General features: G+C 54.3%; 1 protein-coding gene across 1 annotated transcript in view; it reads left to right on the top strand.

The window, feature by feature from the left end:
* Positions 1 to 4,823: 4,823 nt before the first annotated feature.
* VWCE (von Willebrand factor C and EGF domains) overlaps positions 4,824 to 19,745 on the top strand; it is a gene marked incomplete at both ends in the record, with an annotated part of 34,143 nt that continues 19,221 nt past the window's right edge. Inside the window, 11 exons of the mRNA XM_080695417.1 lie at positions 4,824 to 4,936; positions 5,890 to 5,984; positions 6,115 to 6,204; positions 7,122 to 7,250; positions 9,745 to 9,861; positions 10,527 to 10,643; positions 11,410 to 11,538; positions 13,195 to 13,625; positions 13,707 to 13,800; positions 15,527 to 15,609; positions 17,539 to 17,626. Coding sequence (XP_080551543.1) covers positions 4,824 to 4,936; positions 5,890 to 5,984; positions 6,115 to 6,204; positions 7,122 to 7,250; positions 9,745 to 9,861; positions 10,527 to 10,643; positions 11,410 to 11,538; positions 13,195 to 13,625; positions 13,707 to 13,800; positions 15,527 to 15,609; positions 17,539 to 17,626 — 1,486 coding nt within the window. The remainder of the gene's footprint in view (positions 4,937 to 5,889; positions 5,985 to 6,114; positions 6,205 to 7,121; positions 7,251 to 9,744; positions 9,862 to 10,526; positions 10,644 to 11,409; positions 11,539 to 13,194; positions 13,626 to 13,706; positions 13,801 to 15,526; positions 15,610 to 17,538; positions 17,627 to 19,745) is intronic.

Raw genomic sequence — 19,745 nt, 5'->3', positions numbered from 1 at the left:
CCCAGGGGGGTCCCTGGCCTGGCCTCCCCTGAGCTCTGCCCTCCTGCCCTCCCCTTCCTCTCCCACCATTGTCTTCTTGGCCATGGGAAGCCTTTCCCTAAGCCAGCTGTCCCCAAAGCCGCAGTCTCCTGTGTGGAAATGGGGCTTTCTTAGAACTAAAACCAGTTCGCTAGACACCTGGGAATGGGCTGAAGGTGGAATATTTTCTCCCTGGATTTTTACCAGTCTTACATGATTCCAGCCATCACCTTGGACCACCAAGCCTTGATTGGTGTTGCCTGTTGTCCTCCTCCCGGGAGGGCTGTTGCAGCTCTTTGGCTGAAAGGAAGCTCTGTGCGTGAGTGTTGAGTGTGTGCGTGTGTGTCGCTCATGCTTTGTCCTCTGCTGTCTTCACTAAGGCCGTGGGTGCAGGGAGGTTGCAGGTAGAGGGAAGAGGGTCAGAGGGCGTCACTGTCTTTGGAGGGGAGCTTCCATTCACTCTCTTGCCTCTGAGAGCATCCGGCCCAGAGGCCTGCTGGGGCAGGGCTCCCTGGGTGTAAACCTGGAGATGGTGGATGATCCCCAAGCCGCAGCCCTTTTGTCTCTGGGAACTCCCCTCTTCAGAGAGAAGGTGGGGGCTGGGAATTGGTTGTTAGTTTCTGAGTTTTACCAAATAAAGTAGAATCTAAGAATACACACAATTGGTTTCTGCTTTTCTTCCCCTGCCCAGCTGTCCAGCATGCAGGTATATTCTGCCCATTTACCACACACCGAGGCAGCGTCTGTCCTTGCGAGGAGAGCAGGGCTTCTCAAGTAGTGAATGGCAGCTGTACCTCTCCTTGGTCGTGTGGTTGTTTTGGGTGGGATTAAAGGATGTTGAGTGTCAGGTTTGGAAATTTAGCGGTCTTTTGGTTGCCTTTGACTCGAGAGTCACCAAGGATCCCCTGTCGTCTCTGCTAGTAACCTGCCAGCTCCAGGGTGCTGCTCCTTGGCCACCAGATGGCTCCTCTTGTGATTCCAGCTTCCTGCTGTCAGTGCCCTTTGGATTGTCATTTTATTTCCTCCAGTCTAATACTGGTTTGAAGAGAGGACCAGGCACTTTCCAGGTTCACCTTCACTTTGCCAGTGAAGCCTGTCAGCTTTGCAGGGCGAGTGGGCCCACATCCCTGCCAGTGACCTAGTGGGAATAAAGGCTGCTCTGTCCCTAGTGGTGGAGTAGGGCTGTCAGGAAAACTGTGGTGTCAAGTTCAACCGGCTTCAAGAGATTGTAGGAAAAGGGCGAGGAAGCGTCCTGGCTGTGGGGTCTCCCTGAGCAGTCTCCCAACTGAAGACACTTATTGTGTCTTAGTGCCCTCCTTTCCTTCCTCGTTCTCCAGGGATTTCTTTCTTCTTTTTATTTTTTATTTTTTTATTTTTTGTGGTACTGGGGTGGAACCCAGAGGCTTTCTGCCTCCAGGCTATATTCCCAGACCCATTTTTATATTTTATTTGGAAATAGGGTCTCACTAAGTTGCTTAGAGCCTCACTAAGTAGCTGAGGCTGGCTTCGAACCTACGTGATCCTCCTGTTTCAGCCTCCCAGGCGCGGGGATTACAAGCGTGCGCCACCACGCCCAGCTTCTCCAGGGATTTCTGAGGGTAGGGGGATGAGGGTCTTCGGGTGAAAATAATCAGCTTGTTAAAAGCCACAGTTGGAACTCGAAACTCAGAACTGTGATTTGAATTCTTAAAAGTCATGGTTTGAAGCTGGGCATGGTGGCGCACACTTATAATCCCAGTATTCGGGAGGCTGAGACCTGGAGGATCACGGTTCGCAGACAGCCTCAGCTACTTAGTGAGGCCCTCTGCAACTCAGTGAGACCTGGTTTCAAAATAAAGAATAAAAAAATAGGTCAGGGGGTGTAGCTCAGAGGTTGAATGCCCCTGGGTTCCATCCCCAGACCCGCAAAATAAAAAGTCATGGTTTGAGTTTAAAAACGGCTTGCCCCCCTGCTAGAGAGAGAGACCGCCTCTCACTCACGAGGCAGGCAAGCAGCAGCCTCCGAATTGTGATTCTTTGAAAAATTTAATCCAAGATGGGTGGATTAGCCCTAAGGTGCCCAAGGATGCAGTGAGAGGTGGCTCTGCGTGCTTCGTAGTCTCTCCCCGCCACTGACACCCGTGACATGGAGTTATTCCCAGCGGCCTGTCTTGAATTTGGGATCTGTGGAGGCCTTGTGTGTGTTGCTGTTTTTGTTTCCTTTAATCTTGGGTATATTCACTTGGGATTGAATTCCATCAACCCTTTAGAAACTGACTGTGCTGCCGCACTCCCACATCCCACTTGAAAACCATGAAATTGCTTCTAGGAGTGAAAGGTCAGGTCGCTTCAGAGCCTCGCTGCCGCCAGCTGGAGCGCTCGGCTCCCCATAGGCGCGCTGGCGAGCCAGCCTCACTCCAGGCCTCGGCGCACAGGGACCTTTGGGAGAACGATAGAGGCACTGACTCATCACAGGACCATTTGCAAGAGTCTGGAGCCAGAGGCCGGCATCTGCAGCCAACAACAATTGGAGCCTCCACCCTCAGCGGAGGGTCCCTCTTGTCACTGAGAGCCACAAGCCACGGAGCATGGGTGTAACACCAAGCAACTTCAGTGAAGCCATGCTCCCCAAACCATCCTCGAAGAGGAGCTGTGTTACGTTAGACTCTGAACAGTCCAAACTGAGAAGCCTCCGGGAAACGAGACGAGCAAAAGTGAAGCCGAAGGAGCTCACTGGGTAGGAAAGGAGAGGCGAATGCCCAAAGGGTAAAGAGAGAGAAGAAATGGCAGGGCCGGCTCAGAAAGTTGCTTGGGATTCCCTGGTAGGAATTACCTGGGCCGGGTGTGGTGGCACACACTTGTAATCCCAGTACTGGGGAGGCTGACACAGGAGGATTGCAGGTTTGCAGCCAGCCTCAGCTACTTAGGCCCTGTTTTAAAATAAAGAAGGAAAAATAAGGCTGGAGGTGTAGCTTGGAGGTAGAATGCCCCTGGATTCCATCCCCTGTGCCGCAAAAAACAACCCTGTGTGCTAAGTATCTGGGATCCCTTCTTAGGGCAGATGAGAATTTTAAGCGTACAGCTGCATACTGGTTGTTTCACCTGCCTGTTGAGGGATATGGAGTAAGGGAGGATATACTGCTATCTAAAATAATAGAGTTAAGAATGGAGGTGGCTGAGCTGTGCAGCAGGGCGAGAGGGAGGGATGGCAGGAGGCTTGGCAGCCGTGTAAGGGAAGTCTGTCCCCTGTGAAGGTGGGAGTTGGTAGGTAGCTCCAAGGAGCTCGTATTTGACATCGAGTTCGGGTCCAGTTAGCAGCAGAGAGGGGAAGTGGAACCTTTGGATGTCTGAGGCAAGAAGGAAAGATGGCCGAGAAGTCTGTGGGTCCTTAAGCCTCGAGGGACATTCTGCATGGTAGTCACGTTTGTCCTACCATGCAGAATACTTTGGCAGACGACTTGTTGACTAGAAAATGCATTGACACAGGGTGAGATACAGGCCTAAATGTGGACATTGGCAAAACAGCTCTGTGGGTTTAGGTAGGGAAAAAAAAAAAAAACCCAAACTAAAAACATGAGAAACACCTGAAGTTTCACTGCAAGCACAGAATATCATGAACTAACAGCATCCCGGGGCTGCCTAGACAGCTGGGTAACATTTGGCTGCATGTTGTAAAGGTTCAGCATCTGCAGGAAGGCGGAGGGGCCAAGTCATTGTGTGTGTGTGTGTGTGTGTGTGTGTGTGTGTGTGTGTGTGTGTGTGTGTGTGTGTTTCTGGGGGTGGAACCCAGGGGCTTTTCTATCTCCGGGCTATACTCCCAGACCTATTTTATACTTTATTTGGAAACGGTCTCACTAAGTTGCTGAGAGCCTCACTCAGTAGCTGAGGCTGGCTTCAAGCCTGTGCGATCCTCCTGTCTCAGCCTCCCAAGTGCGGGGATTACAAGCGAGCGCCACCACGCCTGGCTTTGGGAATAGATATTTTCAGACAAATACAGTTATTCAAAATGGGACTGGGTTGCTTTTTGATGGCTACCCAGTTCTTTATGCTTGGGAGCATTCGTACAAAAACTTGACTCACTGGGAAGAATACGGCTCCAGGCAGAAGGTAAAATATGCTCCTCCCAACTTCCCTGCAGCATGGCTTCCCTGCCTAAGCCCCTGGGCCAGCTGGGGGGGGGGGGGGTTCTCTTCTGCTTCCCCAGCACCTGTGCCTGCTCACCTCTACCTCCAGGTGAGCCAGGAGGCTGGCCGGCTGACCCCCTGGTGCCCCTGGCCAGGGAGCAGGCTGACCACTGCTCCACACCCCAGGGTTCTGGTGCAGCCTGCTGGTAGTCTGAGAATAAGCCTAGAACTGCTCGGCTCGGATTTCCATGATTCTCACCTCTGGGGTTAATGCCCTGGGGGGCGCAGACTCCAGCGGTAGCCTTGTTCCCGAAGAATCTTTCCAACCAGGGCCTCGGTCTGCCGCCTTCAGCCCTTCGCAGGAAGCCGACCGACTCCCAAACCCCGGCAGGGGGTGTGGGGCCGAGGGCGAAATCCTGCCCCTGGGGTCCCTGATCTTTGCCCCCGCCGGGCTCCGAGTTTCCCGGCGGGCGGGTGGCACCGCCTTTTGTGCTTGGCTGGCTCCGAGGTGCGGGAACCCCCGGCCCGGCTGCGTCTGGGCGGCCCCTCCTCTCGCAGCCCGGGCCCCCCTGCTCAGGTCCGCGTGCCAGCTCCGGGATCGCTGGTTCGCTCCCCGCCGCGCCAGGAGGAGGGGCGAGGGCGCGCAGCCCCCTCCACCGCCCGCGGCGCCGAGCGCAGGGAGCCGGACCGCCGCCGCCGGTCATGTGGGCTGGACTGCTCCTCCGGGCTGCCTGCAGCGCGCTCCTGCTGCTGCCCGGGACCCCGGCCCGAGGCTACGCGGGGAGGAAGCCGCTGGGGCACTTCGCGGCTGAGAGGTAGGAGCCCCGCGGGGGAGCGCAGAGGCGTGCGGCGGGGAGGCGCACGGGGGCGTCTGGAGCGGGCCGGGGCATCCTCGGGGGCGCCGTCTGCGCGGGCCCAGCCCAGGGGGGCTGGACAAAGAGAGCAATTTGTGCCTCTTGGCGGGTGCCTGTTGTGCGCTCCTGGCTGCAACCCGGGAGAGACGGAGATCCAGACGCGAAGTGAGCCTGCACCGCGGGGTGCAGACCCCTGGCGGGAGTGCAGACCCTGGGCCGTGCCACCTGGTGTCTGGAGTGACTGGCAGACGTGTCTCTGCTTTGGCAGCCCGGCCTCCCCCGCTGAGCCCGGTGTCTGGCTCTGCGGGCACACGGGACCGTCCAGTGCAGCCGCCTCGCTTCTGATTCCGCCCGTGTGCACGCAGGGCGAGGGGTGGGGACCGATGCCGCGCTCCCCACGTGTCCCCCACCATTCCCCGCCGTCACGGGCAGTGGCACAAGGCTCTGAGCAAGGAAGCACCCTGGCCGCGGTGGCCTGGCCACACCCTCCGGGGCGTGGTGGGTGGCCCCTCCAGGTGCACACTCACACGTGTGTCCTGCAGCCCAGGCCAGTTCCTGCTCAGATAGCACAGCCTCTGGCCTCTCACAGTCTCCCGCCGCCTGTCTCGGGGTCACCGCCAGCCCCTGGAAGCCCCCTGTGATGTTCTGGCCAGAGGTGGACCCAGCCTACCTGAGGGCGCAGCTCCATTGCTCCCTGGCTCCTGCTGCTGGTGGCGCCAGCTGTCCCTTTCAAGACCTGCAGCCCAGCAGTTTAGCTCTGTTTGAGGAGCTGGAGACTTCTCCTTGTCTCCCCAGTGGGTTCTGAAGAGCTGTTTGTCAACTGACTTACAGACCGGCCGGGAGACTTTCCTCTTGACCAACACCCTTTCTCTTCCCACCACAGAGTGTGGAAAGTAAGCGCTCTTCTTTTGCAGACGCCGGCTGGGACCTCACGTCTGCCTCTCCGGCTTCGGGAGTGGCTGCTGCCCAGGCTGGGCACCCTCCATGGGCAGTGGGCACTGTACCCTGCGTAAGTGCCACCCACACACCCTGAGCCCTCCTAGTGCATGCCCCAGTGTGCACGGCCAGGGCTCAGTCCCCGGTCTGAGGGGCAGGTGGGGTCCCAGCCCCCAGTCTCTCACCCGTGTCTATCCTCTCAGCCCTCTGCTCCTATGGCTGCGGGAGCGGCATCTGCATCGCCCCCAACGTCTGCTCCTGCCGGGATGGAGTGCAAGGGGCCACCTGCCCAGGTAACTGGGGTGGGAGCAGCGAATGCACACGGAGATTGAGAGCCAGACGCTGGGCGCCCGGGTGTGTTCTAGAGCGTCACCTGCAAACCACCCTACTCAGTGGCCTTGTACGCATCTGTCTTGTGGCCAAGTCTCAGAAGTTACCGTCTTACTCTGAGTCCTGTGGCTAGTAAATGGCAGAGCTAGATGTTTAAACTCGGGCCTCAGCCCAGCATAATGGTGCATGTGCCTGTAATCTTCATACCTGGGAGGCTGAGACAGGACGATCACAGGTTCAAGGACAACCTCAGCAAGTAATGAGACTCTCGGCAACCTAATGAGACCCTGTCTCTCTCTCTTTCTTTCTTTCTTCCTTTCCTTCCTTCTTTCTTTTTTTCTTTGTTTCTTTTTTCTTTTATGGTACTAGGGGTGGAACCCAGGAGCTTTCTACCTCTGGGCTATACTCCGAAACCTATTTTATACTGTCTTTGGAAATAGGGTCTCACTAAGTTGCTGAGAGCCTCTTGGCTTTGAACCTGTGTGATCCTCCTGTCTCAGCCTCCCAAGTGCTGGGATTACAAGTGTGAGCCACCACACCGGGCTTGAGACCCTGTTTCCAAATAAAAATAAAATAACAGCCCTGCTGGCTTAAGAGACCCTGTTTCCAAATAAAAATATAAAATAGGTCTGGGAGTGAAGCCCCAGGTAGAAGGGTTTCCAGGAACCCCAGTACCACCAAAAAAAAAAAAAAAAAAAAAAAAAGTAAATATATCTATATGGCTGGCGGCGTAGAGGTAGATTGTCCCTGGGTTCAGTCCTTAGTACCACACACATACACACGAACAACAACAACAAAAGACCCCAGCCCTTTGTGTCTGGAGCTGCCCTCTCTGCTTGCGGAGGCGGGTGCTGCTCACTGTGCCGGGCTCTAATTTCAGATGCCCACGGGCCCTGTGGAGAGTATGGCTGCGACCTCACCTGTAACCATGGTGGCTGTCAGGAGGTGGCCCGAGTGTGCCCGGTGGGCTTCTCCATGACAGAGACAGCTGTTGGCATCCGGTGTGCAGGTGAGAGGCCTGGGAGCAAGTGGGGCAGGGCAGGTGGCAATTTTGTCTCCTTCTCAGCCCAGGTCCTGCCAGGATGGCTCCAGAGAGCTGGAGGAGCCAGGCTGGGCCCTGTAAACTGTGATGTCAGGAATGGGTGGGGGTCATGTGAACCAAAGAAATACGTCACCTCTGTTTCACAAATAGTTATCAAGCCAGGTGTGGTGGTACACGCTTGTAATCCCGGTACTTGGGAGGCTGGGACAGGAGGATTGAACGTTCACGGCCAGCCTCAGCAACTTAGTGAGGCTGTCTGCAATATAGGGAGACCCTGTTTCAAAATAAAAGGATTAGCCAGGCGTGGTGGCGCATGCTTGTAATCCCAGCATTTGGGAGGCGGAGACTGGAGAATTGTGGTTCAAGAACAGTCTCAGCTACTTAGTGAGGCTCTTTGCAACTCAGTGAGACCCTGTTTCAAGATAAAAAATAAAAAACAGACTGAAGCCAGGCGTGGTGGCGCGAGCTTGTAATGCCCGCGCTTGGGAGACAGAGACAGGAGGATCGTGCAGGTTCGAAGCCAGCCGCGCTGGCTTAAGAGACCCTGTTTCCAAATAAAAATAATATAAAAAATAGGTCTGGGAGTGTAGCCCGGAGGTAGAAGGGTAACCGGGAACCCCAGTACCATAAAAAAAAAATGGGACTGAGATGTAGTTCGGGGTTATAATGCCTCTGAGTTCCATCCCCAAGCCAAAAAAAAAAAAAAAAAAAAGTAAGTGATAATTTAAAAAAAAATATTTGGAGCTGTGGCTCATGCCTGTAATCCTGATACTAAGGAGCTGAGACAGGAGGATCGCAGGTTCAAGACCAGCCTCAGCAACTTAGAGAAACCCTGTTTCAAAAGAAAATAAGAATTTTAAAGGGCTGGGGGTGTAGCTTAGTGGTATAATACCCAGTACAAAAAACAAAACAAAATAAAAAAACCAAAAGGCTTCTTGTCAGCTTTTCTGATTATTTCCCAGAAAGAGAATTCTTAGGTGAAAGGGTGTCATTAAAGTGATCTTGAGCTGAGCCTGTAATCCCAGTACATGGGATGCTGAGACAGGAAGATTGTAGGCTCAAGGCCAGCCTCAGCGTCTCAGTGAGTCCCTGCTTTTATTTATTTTTATTATTATTATTTCTCTAAGCTATTATTATACCTCTAAGCTATACTCCCAGACGTTTGTGTGTGTGTGTGTGGGGGGGGGTACTGGGGTTCCTGGAAACCCTTCTACCTCCGGGCTACACTCCCAGACCTATTTTTATGTTTTTATGTTTTTGTCTCTCTTTTTTTTTGGAAACAGGGTCTCTTAAGCCTAGCGAGGCTGGCTTCGAACCTGTGTGATCCTCCTGTCTCCGCCTCCCAAGCACGGGGATTACAAGTATGTGCCACCACACCCAGCCCAGACCTATTTTTATATTTTATTTGGAAACAGGGTCTCACTAAGTAGCTGGCTTCAAACCTGTGCGATCCTCCTGTCTCAGCCTCCCAAGCGCGGGGATTACAAGTGTGCGTCTCCACGGAGTCTCTGGTTTTAAATAAAAAAGATAAAGATAACAACAAATAAAAATTAAAAGGAACTGGCTGTGTGTATGTATGGGTAAGTTCCTATAATCCCAGTACATGGGAGGCCAAGGCAGGAGAATTGCAGGTTTGTGGCTAGCTTCAGCAATTTAGGGAGGTCTCTCAGCAACTTAGTGTGACCCTATTTCAAAATAGGGCTGGGAATATGGCTCAGAGGTAGAAGGCCCCTGGGTGCAATGCCCAGTACCCCCCCACACACAAAGGTCTGGGGTATAGCTCAGGGGTAGAGCACCCCTGGGGTCAATCCCCAGTACCATAAGAAGGGGGGTGCTTGGAGCTCATCACTGGTCACGCCACGTCCTTCCGAGAGGGCAAGCACGCCCCTCACTACCGAGGCGAACTGGGCCAGTGAAGAACCAGAGAACCGTGTCACAGCGAGGTCAGGACGGCGGTGTGGCATGCTGCTGGCCGGGGCTAGTGGGGTCCCCTTGGGTGAGATTAGCCAGGGTGGGCTTCTGAGAGGCAGTGGGCGTGATCTTGAAGGGCTCGTCCCAGGAACAGCAAGCAGAGGCCTGAGGGCAGGCTGATGGGGGTCAGGAGAGGGGAGGTGTCTGCTGGGCATGAGAGTCAGGTGGGGAGGCTCGCATGCAGCCTAAGGTGGGCTCGGCTGATCCCCAGCTCCTGGGGATCCCCAGTGCTAGGAAGGGGAGCCATGTGGCAGGATTGGGGAGTTTTACCCTCTACCGCTGGGCTGGTGGTGGGCCCAGCCCTTCCTCGCTCTTTTTTCTGGAGCTGAATGGCTTTGCTGGTGCCTGCTGTTTGTTTCTGGGGTGCAGGTGGGGTCCCACACTGCCAAGGGCAAGCCTGGTGTGGGCACAGGCTCCATATGGGGCTGAGTTTTCCTCGGGGGCCTGGCCATGCGCAGAGCCGGCTGTGCAGGGATTTTTCTTCCTGCAGATATCGATGAATGTCTGAGCTCCTCCTGCGAGGGCCACTGCGTGAACACGGAAGGCGGATTCGTGTGTGAGTGCGGGCCGGGCATGCAGCTGGCTGCCGACCGCCACAGCTGCCAAGGTGAGGGCCAGGGGAGAGACTCTATCTTCTCCATTTTACAGACGGGGAAACTGAGGCTTGCCTGAGATCACTGCTTTAGTTAAAGGTGGGGTCTCTGAATCCCAGCATATCGGGCTGCTATAGCAGTTGACTTTTGAAACAGGTGTAGTTGTTTTCGGCCAGACCAGAGGAAAAATGATTCGGGACATACAGGAGAGCATGGGCCAGCGGGGGAGCCCTAAGGAGTGGGGTTGTGTGGATGATGGCAAGAACTTAGTGAAGCCAGAGTGAAGGCCAGGGCCTGGGAAGGAGGTGGGGAGGCAGCCCAGCCCGGCTGTGTTTGCAGCCCTCGTGAGCGAGACTGCATTGTGGGTGGGAGCCGCCGCGGAGGGATGTTGAGCCCGAGTGGTCCAATCAGAGGTGCTCTTGGTTGAGAACATCCTAGGAGCCATGGAGGAGCCCAGGCAGTGGTGGCAGACAGAGAACGCCTGTATCTGGCCACGCTGAGGTGCAGGTGGCCCGGGCTGGGGCGAGGGCAGTGAGGCTGGGGAGTAACAACTGGCCAGGGACCTGGGGGTGGACCGATCAGATGAGGGGGTGAAGATGGTCCCCTGCGGCCCTGAGTGGGATGCGGAGCCCGGACGATGGGGACCACAGATCTCCAGTCCTGTCCTCCCCCCTGACAGACACTGACGAATGCCTGGGGACCCCCTGTCAGCAGAGGTGTAGAAACAGCATCGGCAGCTACAGGTGTTCCTGCCGCACTGGCTTCCTCCTCCACGGCAACCGGCACTCCTGTGTAGGTAAGGCCGGGGACCGTGCTCTACACGCCTGGGCCGGCCAGCAGGAAGAAGGGGGCGCCGGGACCGGGGAGGGCTCACAGCCGGAGCGCCTGGTCTCCTGGCAGCTGGAGGGGCTGAGGCTTTGGGGGTTGGTGTGGCTCTGCCAGGGAGACCCCGGGCTGGGCTTTCCCTGGCCTCGGGCCACTTTGGTCTCGTCACCTTTCTCTTCCGCTTCTGTCTTGGATACTTCCTAAGGATTCCTCTCTGCTCGCCCTCTTTCTTGGCTGCCTTTGCTCCCCTGGGTAAATAAAGCATGTTATATCTTGGTTCCCCTGCTTTAGAAGGAGACCCCTGTGTTTTTCAGCCCATTCAGACATTTTCAGAAAGGGATTGGCATGCTTGGCTTGAGCTTGGCCCCGTGGGTTGAAGGTGGGGGTCCCTTGGGCTGCAAAAATATCCCTTTTCCGGTGTAGTTCGGTATTCCTCCGCAGCCCGAGGTGGGCAGCGTGGTGACGTTTGAGACTCTTTGTCAGTGAGGAAAAGCAGACAGTAGGTGCGGAGCTGAGGGTCCCCGCAGGACTCTTCCCTGGTTGCTGTTCAGTGCAGGAGTGAACACACCCATTAGGTGACCCGCCAAGGCGACAGTCACTGACTTCGGCCTTTTTCCCCATCCCTGAGTCACGTCTCATCCCGCGCTGCGGTGCGGGGATGGACCCTTTAAGGACTTGGCGGGATGGGAGGAAGAAGGGCCCCGTGGCCAGGACAAGGCAGCCAGGCTCTTCCACAGATGTGAACGAGTGCCGGAGGCCCCAGGAGAGGCGAGCCTGCCACCACTCCTGCCACAACACCGTGGGCAGCTTCCTGTGCACCTGCCGGCCAGGCTTCCGGCTTCGCGCCGACCGCGTCTCCTGTGAAGGTGAGTGCTGCCAGGCCTCGCTGCCCCGGGCCAGGCCCTGCTGGCGGCTCACTGGGCCCTCTCCTTCCTTCCTTCCTGCTCTTGTTCACTTCACCTTGTTTATTTCCAACATACCATTTTGTGTGTGTGTGTGTGTGTGTGTGTGTGTGAAACTTGGGGTTGGACCCGGGGACATTCTACCTCCAAGCTACACCCCAATCCTTTTGTTTTTAATTCTTTTTTTGTGTGTGTGGTACTGGGGATGGAACCCAGGGGCTTTCTACCTCCATGCTATACCTCCGGTCCTATATTATATTTTATTTGGAAACAGGGTCTAAGTTGCTGAGAGCCTCGCTAAGCTGTGGAGGCTGGCTTCCAACCAGCGATCCTGTCTCAGCCTCCCAAGTACTGGGATTACAAGCGTGCGCCACCATTCCCAGCCTAGTTCTTTTTTTTTTTTTTTTTTTTTTTTTTTGGTGGTATTGGGGATGGAACTCAGGGGCACTCTACCTCTGAGCAACACTCCCAGCCCTATTTTTTTATTCTTTATTTTATTTTATTTTATTTTGTGATACTGGGGATGGAACCTAGAGGTATTCTACCTCCAAGCTACACCCCAGCCCTATTTTTTATTCTTTATTTTTTGAAACGGGGTCTCACTGAGTTCCAAAGGGCCTCACTAAGTAGCTGAGGCTGTCCGTAAACTACGATCCTCCTGCCTCAGCCTCCCAAATGCTGGGATTACAAATGTGTGCCGCCATGCCTGGCTTCTTTTAATTCTTAATTTTGAAACAGGGTCTCACTAAGTAGTTGAGACTAAGTAGCAGAGACCACTTTCGCGCCAAGCGCCTCTCTGCTAAGGGACCCTCAGACCTCCCTCGCTCCTCCAGGGGGAGGCAGTGGGGACCCACTCCTCACCCAGGGGCCCCGAGGGCCCGAGGCTGGCCGCGAACCTGGGATCCTCCTGTCTCAGCCTCCCAAGTATTGGAATTACAAGTGTGCACCACCACGCCTGGCTCAGCCTTTTTTTTTATTTTGAAACAGGGTCTCACAAAGTTGCTGAGGCTGACCTCAAACTTGTGATCCTCTTGTCTTAGCCTCCCAAGAACCAGTATTACAGGCGGAGGCCACGGGTGTCCACTCCTTCCACATCTTTATCTGTTCTTTTTCTCTTTTCTGTTTCCTCAGCCTTTCTCTTTACCTCTAAATGGTGTTGGGGTGATGGTTCTCCTCTTCGGGGGCTGGAGAGGACTCCGGCAGACCCTTCATCCCAGCCCCAGCCTCCCCTCCAGCGCGGCCACAGCTGGGTGGGAAAGTGGCAGACACACTCTGACCATGAGGACCTAGAGTCGGGTATAGTTGTTCCAAGACAGATCCCTGAGGGGTTCAGGCCGAGCTGGGCTCAGGGAAGCTCGTGTCCCTCTGGCCTGCGAGGACAGGAAGGCGGGTAGATTTGCTCAGGCCAGACCTGCACATCACCAACTCCTGTCTGCTCCTTGGTACTTCTGTTGGTCCTCCCGCACGGTTGCCACCGTCCCCCCTCTGGGACGGCTCACGGCTGGATCTACATGTGATGAAGAAATGGTCCAGAGACTGTCAGTGACCCGTGGAGCTGAGGCCTGACCCCTGAGCCCCGCCTGCTGCCTCCCTCAGGAGACCCCTGTGCTCCCATTTCAGCTTTCCCGAAAGCCGTGCTGGCCCCGTCTGCCATCCTGCAGCCCCCCAAGATGCCTCTGCTGCTGCCGGAGGCTGGCCGGTTTGCCCTGTCCCCGGGACACAGCCCTCCTCCCGGGGCCCCCGGAGCCCTTGCCAGAGTCAGGACGACCCACCTGCCATCTCCCACTCCAGCACCGCCCACTTTCTTCCCTTCTGCCTCTACGTGGCTGCTCTCCACCCCAACAGCCACTTCAGCAGCCAGCGCCTCTCTGCTAGGGACCCTCAGACCTCCCTCGCTCCTCCAGGGGGAGGCAGTGGGGACCCCCTCCTCACCCAGGGGCCCCGAGGGCCCGAGGCTGGCAATGAGGCCCTCGCCCTGCTGGCACCTGGGAGCCAGGTATGCGTCGGGGAGCCGCTGGACAGAGCCCGGGTGTTTGCAGTGCCGGTGCGAGGTGGGTAGGCGGGGTCCCCGGGCTGCCCTGGTGTCGCCTCTGGGGTCCGGCGGTGTCTGCAGCTCCCGCTTGTCCTTCTAGGATGGGGAGGTGACCTGTGGAAAGGTGAGGTGTGAAACTGCTTGTTCCCACCCAGTTCCCCCCCGAGATGGAGGGTGCTGCCCCTTCTGCACAGGTAAGAGCGGGGTTCTGTGAGGGACACGGCGGCGCCTCTTCCCTCCCCCGGGCCCCTCTGCAGTGGGAGGCCTGAATCAACTGCAGAGCCCTGTGCCCTGCCTCCCTCATCCTGATTCAGCCTGCCTGGGGGCTGAGAATGTGTGTGTCTAACAGGCTCCCCCATGCCGCTGGCCACCGCGCTCTGAGCACTGCTTGTCTACGCTGCGGTACCCGCGTTCACCTTCTAGGCAGCCTTCTTGAGTTTCATTCCTTCATTCGATGAGTTCCCGCACGCGCTCTGCTGTCCCTTCTGCCCCAGCCCCACTCCCGCGGCTGGAGGAGACATTTCAAGTTCTTCCTGCAGGCTGGGGCGTGGCTCAGCGGTGGACGCCTTGCTAGTGTGTACGAGGCCCTGGGTTCCATCCCCAGTACCGCAGACTCCCTCCTACCATCTGTCTACCACGTCTTATCTGCTTCCCGTTGTTGGCTAGAGGCCCAAGCTTTCACGGGTCTTGGCGCTGAGCTTCTCAAAACTTAACATGGCACACGAATGGCTGGCACTCTGGTTAAGAAGTGGGCACCCATTTAGTAGCTCTGGGACGGGCTCGGGAGTCTGTCTCTGAAGCTCCTGGTCTTATGATGCTGAGGTTGCTGGACTTTGAGCAGTAGTTAAAAAGTGTCCCCAAGCCGGGCGTGGAGGCGCACGCTTGTAATCCCAGCATTCCGGAGGCTGAGACGGGAGGATCGCAGTTCGCGGACAGCCTCAGCTATTCAGTGAGGTCCTTCGCAACTCAGTGAGACGCTGTTTCAAAATAAAGAATAAAAAATAGGGCTGGAGGTATATCTCGGAGGTAGAACGCCCCTGGGTTCTATCCCCAGTACTGGATAAAGCCCTTGCTGAGTGTGCAGGAAACCCCTGGGTTCAATCCCTAGCAGTAACAAAAAGAAAAAGAAAAAGTCCTCCCAAGATTCAACATGAAAATATACTTAACTGATTTCCATTTCTTTATTTACTTGTATGTACTGGTTATTGAACATAGGGCATTCTACTTCTCAGTTACACCTCTAGCCCTGTTTTATCTTAGGACAAGGTCTCACTAAGTTGCTAAGGGCTGGCCTCGAACCCGTGATCCTCCTGTTTCAGCCTCCTCAGTGCTGGGATTACAGGCGTATACCACCACCTACAGTGCTTACTGATTTCCTTTATAACAAGTGTCATCTTCTACTATGTTCCTCCTGTGTACCGAGCCCTGGACGTAAAGTCCCCGGGGGCACCTTGTATGAGGGGTGTGGATCTTCCCCAGCCTTCCCCTGGGTGTGTGGTGGAATTTCCATTTTATGGTGAAAACTGCTAACTCGGGGTGGGGTGGGGTTGGCATGGCTTCCCCCACAGGAAGTGCCTGTCTTCTCAGGCGAAGGGTCCTGTCCTGGGCACTCAGGTAAAGTGAGCTGGCAGGCTAGGTCTGAACACAGGGCTGTCCAGCCGCCTTCCCTGCACCCTAGAGACAGCTGTGGCTTTACCAAACACGAACGGACCCTCCTGGGATGAGCAGGGAGGATGTCTCCTGCGTTGTCCCCCAGGGGCCCTGGGCCACACTGTTCAGGGGCCCTCCCTCTGTCACTATTGGGGCATCCAGGGGAGCGAGCCGAGTTTCCAGGTGCATTACGCCAGGGGATGCCGACAGACCTCAAGTTCTCTCTTCTTTGAAGAGGTCTGACGGCTCCCCTCTGTCTGTCTCTCAAAGGCTGTTTCCACAGTGGCGCCATCCGAGCGGAAGGAGAAGTGTTCTCACCTCCCAGTGAGAACTGCACCGTCTGTGTCTGCCTGGTAGGCGGCACCCAGAACCTCCTGGGTGTTTTCTTAACCTTTGGGGGTTTTGGAGGAAGGGGAAGAGACCGGACGTTAAAGGTGAGCTGGTCCACTGGGTGGGTGGGGGGCCGTTCTCAGGTTGTGGATTTTGGTTGGAACCCGTAGAACTTGAAAGGGTGGTGTGAAACCCATAGGCTGGCAGGCTCAGAGAGGCTTCTGCTAGGCTGCTCAGAGCCACCAGGCAAACAGGGTCCATCTGTTTGGGGAGGGAAGGGACGCAGCTCCCTCGGAAGCTTTTCCCCAGGGATTCTGTCCTCTCCAGGCAAAATATTTGCTGGCACCAAAAAGGACCCACATTTGGGAGGGAGAAGGCTTGGCTTGCTGATAGTATTTTGCCTTAGGCAAATTCGCTCCTCTGAGGATAACTTATTGAGCTCCTACTGTGTGCCAGACAGGGCCAGGTCCTGTCGTGTGTATTTAATTGTGTGCAGCCACCGTGTGCGGGGCCCAAGGTTGATGTCTTTTGTCTGTCTCCTCACCTGAGGCTCCCAGCAACTCTTAAGGGTCATTCCACAGATGCAAAGACTGATTCTGGGAGAGGGCAGAGCCAAGATCTGTCTGAATCCTGAGCCAAACTGTTTATCAACCCTCCCCACCACCCCCTGGCTCTGGGTCTGGCATGGATGGTGGAAGTGGGGCATAAGATGAGGGGCATGAATTCAGCTGCCAGCACCCTTCATGAAGCCCCCGTGGCTATGGCCGTGTCTGCCCACCTCACACAGAGGGAGACTGGGGCTCAGAGATAGGGTGAACTTTGTCCAGAGTCTCATTAGCAGAGGAACAGACATGGAATCAGGTCTAAGCCTTTTTTTTTTTTTTTTTTGTGGTAGGGATTGAATCTAGGGGCATTGTACCTCTGAGCTATACCCTCAGCCTGATTTAAAAAATAATAATTATTATTATTATTTGAGGTAATGGGAATGGAACCCAGGTGCATTCTACCTCTGAGCTAAACCCCCCTCCCCTATTTTTCTATTTTTTTATTTTTGGTGATACTGGGGTTCCTGGAAGCCCTTCTACCTCCGGGCTACACTCCCAGACCTATTTTATTTATACTTTTTTTTTTTTGGTGGTACTGGGGTTCCTGGAAGCCCTTCTACCTCCGCGCTATACTCCCAGACCTATTTTTATATTTTTGTTTGGAAACAGGGTCTCTTAAGCCAGTGCAGCTGGCTTTGAACCTGCGCAAACCTCCTGTCTCTACCTCCCAAGCGCTGGGATTATAGGCCTGCGCCACCACGCCCGGCTATTCTTTATTTTGAAGCAGGGTCTCACTGAGTTGCAAGGGCCTCAGTAAGTAGTAACTGAGGCTGGTTGGGATCCACAATCCTCCTGTGTCAGCCTTCCGAATCCTGGGATTACAAGCGTGTGCCACCATGCCCGGCTTCTCAGCATGATTTTACATTGTATTTGTAAACAGTACCTCATTAAGTTGTTGGGAGTCTTGCTAAATTACCCAGGCTAGCTTGGATCTTGTGATCCTCCTGTCTCAGCATCTCATGTACTGGGATTACAGGCATGCACCACCATGACTGCCTGGCTTTTTTACCTGAACTTCAAAAATTTTAAAGCTATTTTTAAATTGAATTCCTTGAATAGCCAATGAGGGCCTGCATTCAGGCGTACATGAGGTGGTCTTCCCTGGCCTGTCCCATGAAACCATGGCTTTTGGAAAGGGGGCCTTTTAAACTTCACCGTCATAAACACCAGGGATGTGGTCCCTGTGGCCGCAGTGACATTTTAAGTTCTTGGATGCCTTTCTGTGGCCTTGGTGTTGGAAGGGCATGGCGTCAAGCAGGGAATGAGCTGGTTGTGATGACCCCAAGGGCGGCAGAACCCTCCCATCTCCATTCCATCTCCATCCTCACCATCCGTCTCCTTCCTCAGGCTGGAAACGTGTCCTGCCTGTCCCCTGAGTGCCCTCATGGCCCCTGTGAAACCCTCCCGCAGTCGGATTGCTGTACTTGTGTCCCAGGTCAGTAACCCTTTGAGCATCAGGTGGTATGAATGTGAGGCCGTGACCCTGCCCACAGAGGCCCCTTCGGCACAGGCAGGCAGGGGCTTGAATGTACCCTTGGCATCGCTGGGTTGCTAGATGGGGAGGGATCTTTTTTTGCTCACTAACGTGTTTGTCCTTTGTTAAAAACACAGTTCTCTTTCCTGAGACGACCCCATCACTGTCTAGAATATTCCCTGCCAGCCCTGTGCCCCTGGCTGTGTGAGGCACCTGCCAGCTCTGGATCTCACGGAATCCTTATGTGAGCACCCTCAGGGAGCACTCGTCACTGCTCCATTTTTTTAATTACTTTTTTTGCAGTACTGGGGTTTGAACCCAGGGGCATCCTACCTCTGAGCTACCCCCCCCCCAGCCCTATTTTTTATTCTTTATTTGGAAACAGGGTCTCACTGAGTTGCAAAGGACCTCACTAAGTAGCTGAGGCTGGCTGTGAACCTGCGGTCCTCCTGTCTCAGCCTCCCGAGTACTGGGATTACAAGCGTGCGCCACCGCGCCCAGATCCACCGCTCCATTTTATAGATGAGAAACTGAGACTCAGAGAGTTCACTGCTCAAAGACAGCCCGCTAGTAATGGAGAAGAACTTGAACTCAGGTTTACCTGATTTCAGAGTTAGTATTTTTTAAAAATATTTTTATCTTTTATATTTTTTTGTGGTGTGGAGAATTGAACACAGGGACATTCTACTTCTGAGCTATACCCCAAACCCTATTTTTATTCTTTCTTTCTTTATTTTTTGGTGGTACTGGGGTGGAAGCCAGGGGCTTTTCTACCTCCAGGCTATACTCCCAGACCTATTTTATATTTTATTTGGAAACAGGGTTTCACTAAGTTGTTGAGAGTCTCACTAAGTAGCTGAGGCTGGCTTCGAACCCGTGCGATCCTGTCTCAGCCTCCCAAGCACTGGATTACAAGTATGTGCCACCATGCCCGGCTTTTATTCTTTATTTTGAAATAAATTTTGAAATAAAGTCTTACTGAACTGCAAAAGGCCTCACCAAGTAGCTGAGGCTGGCCATGAACCAAAATCCTCCTGTCTCAGCCTCCTAAATGCTGGGATTACAAGCGTGTTCCACCATGCCCAGCTTTTTATTAACTTTTTTTTTTTTTTGCGGGTCTGGGGATGGAACCCAGGGGCATTTGACCTCTGAGCTACACCCCCTGCCCTATTTTTTATCCTTATTTTGAAACCGGGTCTCACTGAGTTGCAGAGGGCCTCACTAAGTAGCTGAGGCTGTCCGCGAACCGCGATCCTCCAGTCTCAGCCTCCCGAATGCTGGGGTTACAAGCGTGCGCCACCACGCCCGGCTTTTTATTAACTTTTAAATGATGTATTATTATTCTTTTCTTTGTGTGTGGTCCTGGGGATTGAACTCAGAGGCATTCTACTTTTGAGCTACACCCCAAGCCCAATTTTTCTTATTTGGAAACAGGGTCTCACTAGGTTGATGAGAGTCTCACTACTTGCTGAGGTTGTCCTTGAACCTGCGAACTTCCTGTCTCATCCTCCCAAGTACTGGGATTACAGGTGTACACCACCACACCCAGCAAAATGTATTATTTTAATGAAGTTTTTTTTAAAAAAATATTTATTTACTATTTTTTACAGTGCTGGGTATTGAACCCAGGGGCATTCTACTTCCAAGCTATACTCCCAGCCCCATTTTATTTTTTATTTTGAAACAGGGTCTCACTAAGTTGTGGAGGGCTTCACTAAGTAGCTGAGGCTGTCCACAAACCTGTGATCCTCCTTTCTCAGCCTCCCAAGTACTGGGATTACAAGAGTATGCCACCATGCCTGGCTGAAGTTTTTTTTTTTAAATAGTAAGTAAGTCCTTGTGAGGTAGAAACTGCTATCAACTCCAGTACTAATGAGAAGATTGAGGCTTAGAGGGCTTGAAGTATCTTGCCCAGCATGACACCCTTGTGAGTTGTGTAGCTGGGACTTGAACCCAGGGCATCTGACTGCAGGCTATAGGTAATAGACCTGGGCTTTCTTCTCCTCCCTCCTTCCTCCTCCTCCTCCTCCTCCTCCTCCTCCTCCTCCTCCTCCTCCTCCTCCTCCTCCTTCTTCTTCTT

This window comes from Muscardinus avellanarius (assembly GCF_963383645.1).
Source record: "Muscardinus avellanarius genome assembly, chromosome: 1".
In the NCBI taxonomy this organism is placed as follows: domain Eukaryota; kingdom Metazoa; phylum Chordata; class Mammalia; order Rodentia; family Gliridae; genus Muscardinus; species Muscardinus avellanarius.
Note: the sequence above shows the minus strand (reverse complement) of the source record. Positions and strands in the feature narration are given on the sequence as shown.